We start from the raw sequence: 13,194 nt of genomic DNA, 5'->3' as shown, positions 1-13,194 counted from the left end.
TCAATATGTTTGTGCATGTGTGTGTGTCTGTGTGTCTGTGTGCATCTGCTTCCACATGTGTGTCTGCATGGGTCTGAATATCTGGAGGGATAGGGACTGAAAGTAGGAAAGCAAAGGAGACAGGAATTGATGGCAAAAAGACAGGAGTTGATGGTGCTTTCATACCCCAAAGTGTGTTCCTTGAAACAATGGCATTTATAATACCAGGACGCTTGCTAGAAGTACAGAAGCTCACACCCCATCCCAAGTGATCTATATGCATGTTACATTGGAGAATCATCTTAAGGATTTAATATATTGCGGGTTTTATTCCTACCTTTTGTTTTGGTTGTTAATTTTCTTTAGAAGATCATGTCTCACTCAGGAATGAACTACTGCTTTATCAAAAGGCATCACCTACAGTTTATCATAGCATTTATCATACTTTGTGATAATGTTTTTTCTTGCCTCTCTCTGCCCACTATGGTATGAACTCCACAAGGACAGATGCCAGATAAATCTTACACACTATTTTATTTCCATATCCCTAACCTATTCCATATCATTTCCATGATATATAATAGATATTCAATAAATGTTTATTAAATCCTTAATACTACACAGCAGGAGACACACTTGATAGGAATCCCAGCCTTCCTTTCCTTGCTTGATAACACTGTTATCTGAATCTTCCCCCATCCCCGCCAGTTCTCAGCCAGACACAGAACCATGCCAGTGTCTTGCGCACAACAGGTGATTGGTTAATGAATAATTATAAAAAGAGAAGGACAAACATTTCCCCCATAGAACTTGTGCCACACAGAAGTTTCTGGGGTAGAGATGGAGATCAATGACTAAAAGATGCCTACCTTGATGATTTAATTTTGGCCCAAACAATGTATTATCTTGAGAAGTTGTCATAAAAATTAAAAGAGGTTTTTGAAAGAAAAATCAAGAGATTAATAGAAATAAGTTCCAAAGCCACACATTCTGTTGAGTTTCTAACAAAGCCAGATGCAATCAATCCCTTACGTGCAAAGGTTTCAAGTTGCCGTGGGCATTTAGAATGGTTTGAGAGCAGAATGGCACATTGCAGGCAGGGAGAACAAGGATCAGAGGTGGAGGGGACAGTGCAGAGAGTTTGGCTTCTGTTTCTGAGGTTTTCACTAAAGCAAGATTTCTCAGTCTTAACTGACATGTAAAGCCAGATAATTCTTTGTCCTGGGGGCTGGTGATACAGGATATTAACTGAATCACTGGTCCTCTACCCACTAGATGTCAGGAGCAGCCCTCTTCAGTTGCTAAAAATCCCAAATGTCTTCACATTTTGTCAAATACCCTTGAATCAAAATCACCCCTGGTTAAGTGCCACCACTCTAGGGTTTCAATGGCGTAGGGCAGAAGGGTCTACTGCTATTTCTCATTTTCTAAAAAATAATGATGTCCTATTGATATTCCTTTTAAATTTTTGTAACTTGAATATAGATTTTTTTCAGGTCCCAGGACCTTCCTATTTTGAAAATTGCCTTCCCCAATGCTGTGATGCTGGAAGGTTGTGATGCTGTTCCTATCAGGCTTAGCATATTGTGCACGGCAAAACCTCAGCGTATGAGTCCTTTCGACTCTGCTGAGAAGCTTCCTCAGTGGGCACACTGCAATGAAAAGGGAGAGTGCCTGGCTGAGCTGGTTTGCAGGAAGTTAGACCTAAATTAGGCATGCTCTATTTATTGGGGTCTCTCGAAATTATTTTTCTAGTAACTCTATTGATAATCTTTAAAATGCAATTCATATGAAAAGAGGCTCAGCAGTTCCACCGAGGGTGGTAATTGGAGCTAGCTCTCTTTTCTGGAATACTGCTGCTTTAAAGGAATGTGGCATCAGCTCATCTATTGGTTTAAGGAAACAACCCAGAAAGTTTATAGAAATTATGATGAATATTGAGCTTCTCTACCTCTAGAAGGCATTAGTGTAATAAGGCTTTTCAGATTTAGCATCCGGGACCCTGGATCAAAACAGTGAGGAAAACCAAACTCCTTTACTTCAGCTTACTGTCTCCAGGATGGGCTGAAGGAAAAGGATTTACATAATATGAAAGATACAGATTTACTCTAAGAGAAATTAAAGCATGACGATTTTTTTCATTAGAAAAGGATTGATCACAGTGCTTCACTAGATATGTCAGGTTTAATTTAATATTCAAAGTGCATTTTCTATACACTTATTATGTCTGGTGAAGTATACACATTAAGTTACAAGTTGTGTGTGTTTTTAATTATTTGTTCAACTTTTAGAAGTGTGGTGGCTCAAATTTAGCAGTGTGATGTGCATCATCTCTGTTGAAAAAAAAAATTCTTGTTTTGCTCACAAAGACCTAATCATATGCTGAAGGGCTGAAGCAAGATTATGTGCCAGGAATAGGAAGTGATTCTTTCTGCTTAAGGTTTAGTGTTTGTCTTCAAAAAATCTAAACAGCTGATCCGTTTAATCAATGTGGTAAACAAAATTAATGAGATTAATTGTAGGCTGTCAGGTGATTAATTTCAAAGTTTTTTTTTTTCCTGTCAGATTGAGCATCATGTAGTCCCACTTGGAGAGAGCTTATTACCTTCCAAACCAAGTAAAAGTGATTTGACTATTAGTATTATTTTCACAATCTGTACTTTCTCTCCTCCTTTGCAGTTAGAGGTCAGACATGGGTTCTATTTATTTTAATACTGTTGGGAAAGGGGCAGTACAAATTCACTTATTGAGAGAACCCATGTACTGAGGTCCTAACTCTTAGATCCTCACAAATGGTGGTGTTTAGGGATTTAGCACAAGGTGACAAGGAGTGGATCCAGCTGATGCATACTCTGGAGACAGTGGTATTGAAGGAAAGATGGATTCTGCATACAACAAGGCACTAGTTATCAGGAGAGCATCTAGTGATGGGATTTCAGTCTTCTGGGGGTGGCAGAAAGCTATAAGAGTAAATTGTTCCTTTAGAGGAGGTAATTTACAAAGGATAAATTACCCAGTCAAAATATCTGTTCATGAAAATGAGACAAAGAGCAAGAGGATCTTGTGAATGATTGTAGTGTTTGGAGCTGGAACCAATTATTATTTTTTTTCTCAAGATTAAATCCATTGTAGAGGCTGAAGCTGGATAATGGCTGTGGATGATGTGTAAATATTGACTGCTAAAGGGAAACAGCAGAGATTTGAATACAAGCAGTACCTGAAAGCTATTTCAGTTGTCCCCACAAGAAAGCAGGCCAGTAGCAACGGAACAGAAAAGAAGAGGACAGATCTGAGAGAAATCTGGAGAGAGAGGATTTGTACCTCTACATAGTGTGTAGCTGGACACAACAGAATGACTAAATGTCATGCTTGAAGGGTAAGGAAGAGTTGAATATGAACTGAAGGATGAAATAGAAGGATAATAAGATAATTAAATATAATAGTGTTCATAAGAGAAGAGCATGTTTCAAGGGGAATACTAAGTTTCAGTGAAGACACCTAAGCTCATGATGCCCATGGAGCAATAAAATTTATTTGCTTGGTAGGCAGGCAGGGGGCCTGAAAGGCAAGACAAATTAGATGGTGTCAATTTTTGATGCATCCATAGGAAAGAAAAATAAGCTAAAGAAATAAATGAGATAACCAAAAATATGGAGCAAGTTGACATCCTGAACAGAGCTTTGGATACACCTTTACTTAGAAGCTGGAGGCACAACACGAGGCAGTGTAGAAGATTGGGGAGGAACAAAACTTGAAACAAGTTGTGTCACAAAAGACAAAAGAGGAAATACTATAAGAAGAAAGCACAGAGTACCAAATGTTCCAGAAAGGCTAGCAGGATTCACTCATTTGTTTAATCAATGGTGTTATCTATATACCTATGAAGCTCTGTGCTAGGATTTAGGAATGAATTTACTGAGGTGACTGACTGGTGAGTTTTCTTTTGTAGTCATCAGATGATATCTTATCGTGCTTTTATGTGGGTCATAATAGTGATATTATGATTATTTGTTTCCATCTTTAATCCACTCATTATAGTGGATTAAAGATGGAAACAAATTTGGAATAAAGAGAGCCAGACTGCATAGAATAATCTGAGATAATTGAGTGGAAATGATAAAGACAAAGAGAGCCAATGGAGGTCCTTTGTCAAAGAGTCTAATCAGGCTTAATATTATTAGGCCTAATATTAGAGGTAGAATTGGTTATTTTGCTCTTGTAGCATATCCCAGGTGAACAATTTTGACTCACTGACTTGAGCTACATGTCATAATGGACACAGAATCTATAAGGTACAGATATTTTCCCCCCCTCTCGGTAGCTTAAACTCTAGCCTAAAATCAAGTGTATATATGTGAGGAGTTTTAGGTATAGAACACGATGTAAAGACTGAGAAAATTTCAAATAACATGACAAGAATTTCTAGCAACATCCAATAACAAAATGTATTGCAGACCAGATATACTGTGAATTCAGAGAAAACATAACCATGAATGAAAAAAATCTTCAGTGCACAGGAGGAAATAAGTGGAGGTCACAAAATAAGACTAGCATTAGGACCTTCATGAGGGAAAGACTAGAGGCGAACTTCACTCCAGAATCCCATCTCTTCTCCTGTAAAGTGGAAATAGTGCCACCTGCCTTTCTTCAAACCTAGAAAAGGGCCTAAAAAATGAATCTGCCCTTCCACGTCCTTACCGGAAGCCTTCTTTTAGTTCAGAGATGAAAGGTACTCATGCTTCACCACTGTAGCATCAGTCATATGAGAACAAAGCTATCAAAAATGCACAAAACCTTTTGCTAGAAAGTAGGAGCCTTGGAAACCTCTGCCCTGTGACAAATAACAGGAATAGAACAGGAAAAGAGACAGATGCCTACATGGGGACTGTCACCAGCAATCTCAGTGCTACACTGAGGCAAGGAGAGAAGCAGTTCCTACTTTGACCTAGTCAGAGCCTGAATTCCAAGGTGAGGATATAGACATTGGAATTGAACAGTCATACACATGTCAACTTTTAACCCACAGGGCCTTTTGGTCTATAGGTTTACAGATTAAATTGATTTGATGAATTTCCTTTTGTTTGTTTATTAAATCCATAATTTTATAGAATTTTGAGAGACCAACCTAAAGTTCTTCCAAAGAGCTCATATACATAATACAGTAAATATGTTGCATGAGGAGGGTTAGTACTTACAATATGTCACATATCAATTTAATGAATATGACAGAATGTGAGTCTTTATATACTGTTCAAAGCCTTAAGAAAATGGGGTAATGTTGATTGCTTCCATTTTCAACCTTTTAGGCAAATTAGTGGATAGATTCATGTTTTCAATAAATATTTCCACATCTAAACTCTGCGACTTAAATAATTTTTGTCTCTTTTCTTCTTCCATACACTCACATAGTCATCCAATGTGTATTTGTCTGGGTGATATTTTCTTAGTCTCAAGTAAATCAATGTTTCACTACTTATAACACTATAATAAAATAACAGCAATTTAAATTTGATAGTCCTCTTATGGGACATTCATGAAACATGATTTCATTCATTCTTTAAGAAAATTCTGTGATATTTTAACTTAACACATCAGAAAATCAAAACTGTGTATGGATGATGATCTGATAATCCTCCTGTGTTAAACTGTGAGTTACTGATGGAATTTAAACTTAAACCTGTCTCCATGCACTGCATTGCCTAATGCATTCTAATCTAAATACCAATTTAAATGCATAATTTTCTTAGAGAATACAGCTTAGAGGTTAATACATTTTTTTGATGCACCATTTTAATTTATCAAATAGCCATGTTTGGTCTTTGATTTTCATTAATAAAAATTAAATTATAGACATGCTGTATTTTATTTATTCTTAAAGAATTGTTATTGTAAAAACTCCTCTCTACCAACTTTGTTTTTAACATGAAAAGAATGCCTAAAGTGACATTTAAAATTATCACATATGTATATCACATATATAATGTATGATTTACAGAATATCAAGATACTTTGCAAATTTTTTTCTACCTACTACTCTGCTTTGATGATTCTTATGGGCTTTTGAAGCTACACACACACACACACACACACACACACATATAAATATTTGTTTATTAAATCCATAATTTAATAAACAAATTACATCATTGCAATGACCCACACAGCAACAAAGTATCTTGAGTAGGGGTGACTAAAGATGGACAAAAATACAAAGACAAAACAAAACAAAACAAAACAAAAAAAAACCAAAGACATTTTCAAGCTAAGCTGAGGCCAGGTGGGACACTGCATTCTGATGAAGGAACAGTGACCCGGAACTAGCTCTGCAATTTTATTGTATAGGAATCCATAATCAGGAAGATAAACTATAGGGGAATTGCTTGTGAGTTATCAGAGGCTTCTTTGTGCACTAAAAAGTTACAGAACTAGAAACATTTTCGCAGCTATCCTACTGTTGCAGTGCTAGGAACATTCTGCTGCACCCAGGAAACACATTGTCCTGGGACATCTGATCACTGTTAGTGTCAGAGCCAAGAATCAAGGCTGATAACATCCTTGCCTTTGGCAAGAAATGTTTCCCAGGTTTGGCTTTTGCTGACACCCCAGGATCACCTGATGACTAGGGCTCATCTGCTCTCCACACATCATATCCACAAATTAACCTTTGTTAATAAGGTCAAAATAGACAGTCCATTTAATAAGCCAATAATTAAGATGGAATACTAAGAATCATTCAACTAATCCATGAGAAGAAAAGAAAAAAGAAAAAAATGTGAATGAAGAACAGGGCTGACATTTTCTTCATATACCATATAGTAAAGATAAATTTACCACACTGTTTCAAATTAAATTAAAATTGAATTTCTGTATATTTAGGTTACCTTTCTTATTTTTTAAAAAACCTAATAATCCTGAGAAGTTATCTGTTCTAAATCTTAATTTATGATTTGCAGAGTATCAAGATACTTTGCAAAAATTTTTATTCTACCAACTACCATGATGTTTGAAATCCCTGCTTTGATGATTCCTGTGGGCTTTTGAAGCTACACAGAGACATATGGACATGTGTATAGCTGAAGATGGAGGTATAAATAAGTATGGTATGGAATATAGATATAGATATATATTGCATTCCTGAAAAAAAATGCTTCAAATAGCTTATCAGACAAAGGCCCAAGGGGGTTCAATGGATAAACTCAGGGAGGTGTGTATGTATGTTTGTATGGGGGAGTTTTGTGTTAGGAAATTGAAAAATCTAGAAAATGCTGTGCCTTAAAGGACAGACCTCAGGACTCAGGCAACAATATGTACTCAGGAAAAGCCTGAATAACAGATGGAGAGTGACAGTCCTGGAACAAGGTCATGAAAGAGGAAAGAAAAGGTGTCAGGATTGGAAGTACATCTGCTGCTTCCAATGTGTGAAACACCCAGGATACATTAATTTAATTTTAGCTATTCAGTAGATCATGTCCAAGAATTAAAGGAGAATTTGAAAAGTAAAGCTCAACCTTGAACTAATTTTTCTTCACTGGGTTCCAATTATGTTTTTAATTGTACTTTCTGCTCTTAGATGATCGATACACATGTTCATTACTGCATTCGTGGAGTTTTGATACTTACAACTGCCCAAAATAACTGAATGAATAATTCTTGTTCTGAGGAAGAAATCTTTTAAATTTGGAAGCCAACTCCAAAGTGTTAGCTATTGAGTGAAAATATCAGTGAATAACAGAGTCTATTAGTTAATTTTAAAATGTTGTCTGTTGTATTAACTGCAAAAAAAAAAAATCATCATGTATTCAGTATGTGAAAAGTACTTAGTCTCCTCTAAGTTCCCACAAGGTCAGGAGTGAAGTTAAATACACCAGCATTGTGCCATACTCTTGTCTTATTTCTCTGCCGTCTCCTTTATCTCTTGTGCTTCCTGAAGTGCATGAGGTAAAGATTCATACATTGATTTCCTGTGAAAGGGGCTTTTTTCCCTTCTTTAATATAATCCCTTTATGGTTAAAAACAACCCACAATGAGGGAAAGAGTAAAATTACAAGCAAAGTGTTGGAAACTGGTGAGTGCCCACACATCTTTCTTATGAATGATGACTTATACCACCTATATGGAAAGCCAGTCCCAGTGAATACACTGAATTCATTGTTCAAAGAAGCAAATGACTATTTAAATTTCAAAATATCGATCCAAAGGAAATGTTTCTAATTAATTTGCAAGCAGGTTAGTCAATTAAAGTAGTCTGTGTCCTACATTAGGACATAAGAGTAGGTTATAAAAAAGATCCCCCTAAAGTACAAAAATTAACTAACTTGTGCTTAGCATTTCCACTGACTTATTTAAGGGAAAGCTATGGATGCTACAACAAGGAAGAAGGTGGGAAGGATGGAGGACTGGACATTAATCACATTGTGCTTGTTATTCCCCCAGGGTCCCATGATTCCTTCAGCTTCTACATTGATGAAGCCTCTCCAGTAGGCCCTGAACAGCCAGAAACTGTCCAGAATTTTGTCTCTGTGTTTGGAACTGTAGCCAAGAAGCTGATGCGGAAATGGCTAGCCACTCAAACAATGAATTTCACTGGTCAGCTAGGAGCTGGAATCCGTTATTTTGATCTTCGAATTTCCACCAAGCCCAGAGACCCCGATAACGAACTCTACTTCGCTCATGGTTTGTTCAGTGCCAAAGTCAGTGAGGGCCTTGAAGAGATCAATGCATTCCTCTCGGATCACCATAAGGAGGTGGTATTCTTGGACTTCAACCATTTTTATGGGATGCAGAAATATCACCATGAAAAACTGGTCCAAATGCTGAAAGATATCTATGGAAACAAAATGTGCCCAGCAATTTTTGCCCAGGAAGTTAGTTTAAAGTACCTGTGGGAGAAGGACTACCAAGTGCTGGTCTTCTACCACAGTCCAGTTGCTCTGGAAGTGCCCTTTCTCTGGCCTGGGCAGATGATGCCAGCACCCTGGGCCAACACCACAGACCCTGAAAAACTGATCCAGTTTCTTCAGGCATCTATCACTGAGAGAAGAAAGAAGGGCTCGTTTTTTATTTCTCAGGTGGTGCTAACCCCCAAAGCTAGCACTGTGGTCAAAGGTGTGGCAAGTGGCCTCAGAGAAACAATCACAGAAAGGTAAGTGTCCTCAAAGTATCCAGGGGAAATGCAAATAACTTAAGTCAAATCCATAGAGTCACAAAGTGGTCAAGCAACAATCCATACTGACAAGTATCCATTTTCTGGGGCTACCATAACCAAGGGCCACAAACTGGATAACTTAAAACAATCGAAATGCATTTTCTCACAGATATGGAAGCTAGAAGTCTGAAATCAAGGCGTCAGCAGAGTTGGTTCCTTCTGGGGATTCTGAGGGAAGATCATTGCCTCTCTCCTACTTTCTGGTGATGGCTGATAATTCTTAGAGGGGTTTTCAGCTGCATCTCTCCTGATCTTCCTCCTTCTTCCCAAGGTCTTTTCCCCATGTGTCTCTATCTTCTTTTCTTATAGGGACAACAGTCATGTTGCATTAAAACCCACCTTAAAGACCTCATCTTAGCTTAATTACTTCTGAACATACCCTGTTTCCAAATGAAGTCACACTCAGAGGTACTGATGCTTCTTGTAGGACACAGATCAACCCCTAACACCATGTATTTTGACTCTATCTCTAGTTCTCTTCTCACAGCATTCCTTTCACTTTGTCTAGTTCTTTATAGATTTCAAAGCTATTTTTCTACTGACTATAGAGTCTTTTAATGTATCAAATGTCATTTGATCTGCTAACAATCCTAGGAAGTAAATACTGTCTTACAGATTTAAGAAAATGAGATTCAGAAAAATGAAATGTTTTGCCTTAGGTCCTTTGGACAGTAAATGATGAAACAGATACTTAAGACTCCATTCTCAAGTCACATGCTAGGCCCTCTACATTGCTATCCTGCCCCATAACGAAGGCTTACTCTGCAGAGAGGGAGTGGACCTTCCATGTGTCAAGCCCAGCCATGTAGAGTGGTGGGTACCTGCAAGGTACGATTTGAAAAATCATCAAAGATCTCTGTAGCTCTTGCCTATCAGTGTGACAGAACATGCAGAATCACCCATATTATTTATTCTTTTCAATTACCCATGCTAAACAATGTAAACAGTACCTGAAGAGGGAATACAAACCCTTGTCAGATATCTTATTTTTATGTTTAATTAATAATTCTAATTATGATAAAGAGACAAAGCATTAAGGTTTTGCTTTGGTTCAAGGACAAGAAAACAAGGAGAAAGATTTTGAGATGAAAATAGGATGGGTGACCTTCTAGAGCAGAATACAAGGTGGGGATGACAGGAGAAGCTTATAATAGCAGGCAAGAATACACTTGCCACAGATCTTTTAGTCAGGCTACAATGAACGTCATCCTGTGAGCAATGGGAGCTGGATAATGATGTTTAGCAGCTGAATGACCAAATCTGAATTTTTAGATTATAATTAATGCAACCTGAAAAATAGATGGAGAGAGTGGGACATTAAAAGGAGCTTAGAACTGTGTTAGCAAGAGGGAATGCAAGCTAAACTAAGGAAGAAAGAAAACTTAGAATGTGATAAGTGAGCCGTGAAAATTTAGACAAATTAGTGATCAATTAGCTATGTGGTATGAATGACAGAAAGAGGTAAGAATGTAGTTTCTGATTGAGAATTAAGGTGGGTGAAGGAAATATTCACAGAGGCAGGAAACCAAGACACAAGGACTTGGAAAGGAAGCAGAGAAGATAGAATTAGGGCCATGCTTAGTTTCGAGTGCCAGTAAGGAATACAAGTATATATGTAGACAATCGATCATTAGGATTATAATCCCAATGGCCAACTCATGGGGATTATTGGCATTATGGGGTAATGAGAGCCCCAAATCACTGAAATGAAAGGTTCTTCCTTGCAAAAAAGGTTCTTCATAGCTTCCTTTCATTATTCAGATATCAGCTGGGATCTCCTTTTTTCTTGAAATTTAAATAAGTTTGCCTATCCTATGTTGTACACCAATTTCAAGCACATGTAGGATTTCCCTGTGATTTCTGCTATTGTCTAGATTATGCTCTGATGGTTCTTACCCTCACTTCTGCTGGAGAGCATCATTCGATGAGTCAATTCTCCCATTTGATCTGTGTCTGTTCCATTCTGAGACATGAAAAGTGCCTCACGCTTCTACACGTTCCTACAATGGATTTAACCCTTTCCTGGAGATCTAAGGAGATCAGGGAAGTTTTATAATGACTGTAATGTACAGAATTTAGAATTAAATTTTTAGATTTTTCTGTAATCACCAATCTTCTGTCCTGGGATATCTTCCTTGGTGACATATACACCTCTTTGCCCCTCAGCCTCACTCCTCTGACTAGATGCCCTCTTCTTCCTTTTTTTTTCTCATTACTTTTCTCCCCCTACATTCAGATTGCTTTGGGGACATCCTTTTCCAGGTTATTGTACCTAACAATAGTCACTTCTCTCCAGCCTTCCTATGCCTAAACCCAGCTAGTTCCATCAACACAAGAAGGCTTTTTTAAATTTACTGAAAGCACTCTACAAACATTCATTGTTCTGGTAATTAACAACTTATCCCCTCTCTCACCAGATTAGAAAATGAGGGAGATATGTACACATGGAATGTGTTATTGTTAGCCTTAGCCCTTAGCGTCTGCAAAATTTTGAGGAGTTCCTGGGGACACAGTAAAGGTGGAGAAGAGGTAGCAAGAGCTGGGAGAGGAACCGGTTCCAACTCGTTCCACTCTTTCTACTGGAATGCAAGAAGTCTTACTTTTAACTTTTACGTATTTTGCATAACACAAGTCTTCCCATGGCCTCTTACAGCTGAACCATACCTCTCTACTCAGGAAAGCACTTTCTAGTACAACAAGCCCGCTTTAGCCAAAACGGGTTTCAGCCAATTTTTCCCAGGGTAGGAACCAGCCTTTGAAGAAGCCAAGAAGAATTCACTCGGGGAATAAAGGGTTTTCCTTTTATGGCACCTGATAGACTTTGGGAGCTTTCAAGCCATGGTTAAACTTCTTTTTGGCTATTCATGCACTAGTATACAATACTAAAGTGGGGATTTGTGGAGGAGAAATTCAAAATAAGTTAAGAAAATGTGGAAAATTGTATTTTACACAATTCTCCCCAAAAGATTCCCAATGCACATTAGCATATAAAAGGCACCAACAAGTCTTTTAGTGAGGAAGCCTATTTAAATTTAACTAATACAGTGTTTTCCACACACCTTTTCTTTCAGATAACACTTATTAACAGCCCATGGAATTAATTTTGAAAAACTGTCCTCAGCCATCTGTTCTAGTTCAGAACTTGCTTCTGGCTCTATCTATCTGCAATGGTAAAGCTGTAATATTGAAAAGAGAAAGAGAAGTGGCAAGAGTGGGGGTATTAAAAAGACCTAATAGCGGGCTGGGGATGTGGCTCAAGCAGTAACTTGCTCGCCTGGCATGCGCAGGGCGCTGGGTTCGATCCTCAGCACCACATAAAAATAAAATAAAGATGTTGTGTCCACTCTGTTAAAAAAAAAGACCTAGTAGGTAGAATCAATTTTTTTCCTCTTTGATATTATGCAAATTAATTGCTAATAATTTGCAAAAACATTGAACTTTGTCATTATATTTGTGCTATAGCTTTCTCCTTTGGAATTTAGTCTTACATCTACTAGAAAGACATCCTTTTTAACCATTGCAAAAGTGTATTCTGAGTGTGGAGTTAATGGCCAAGGATTTTTATTTTATTGTCTTGTTTTGTTACTTTTTAAAAAAAATCCAGCCTTATGAATAAGCCTTTTAGACAAGGTCATTGTCAGCTATTGAATTGTGCCTTGCAAAGGCAATTTACTTAGCTCTGAAGAAACAGTGCAGGGACATTTGACTCCAGAGAATTCATTTCCTTTTTCTTCTTACCAAGTGAAGAGTCCTAAAACATACTAAAAAGTAGACTGATTGTGCCTCTGTCCTATGAGCTTTGTGCCAGAAACCTTCATTCAGAAAGTGGCATATTGGCACCAAGAGATTATAATGAGCCCCCTTGTGCATTCTAAAAAAGAGTTACCAAGCAGTTTTGAGATCTCTAGGCCTTAAGTATTTTCTTCTCCCAAATCCAGAGTTTGAACTAGATTCTGCATTTGACTAGCTAGTTTCTGTATAACTTTTCAAATCTTTTCTAATATTTGGGT

General features: G+C 37.6%; 1 protein-coding gene across 1 annotated transcript in view; it reads left to right on the top strand.

Annotated features, from left to right (window-relative positions):
• Positions 1-13,194, top strand: part of Plcxd3 (phosphatidylinositol specific phospholipase C X domain containing 3) — a 159,770-nt gene that overhangs the window by 91,051 nt on the left and 55,525 nt on the right. The window contains exon 2 of the mRNA XM_046468307.2: positions 8,413-9,121. Coding sequence (XP_046324263.1) covers positions 8,413-9,121 — 709 coding nt within the window. The remainder of the gene's footprint in view (positions 1-8,412; positions 9,122-13,194) is intronic.

This window comes from Marmota monax, unplaced genomic scaffold (genome assembly GCF_021218885.2).
Source record: "Marmota monax isolate L192 unplaced genomic scaffold, Marmota_monax_Labrador192_F-V1.1 WCK01_AAM20220418_F8-fsc00120, whole genome shotgun sequence".
NCBI classification, from domain to species: Eukaryota; Metazoa; Chordata; class Mammalia; order Rodentia; family Sciuridae; genus Marmota; species Marmota monax.
Note: the sequence above shows the minus strand (reverse complement) of the source record. Positions and strands in the feature narration are given on the sequence as shown.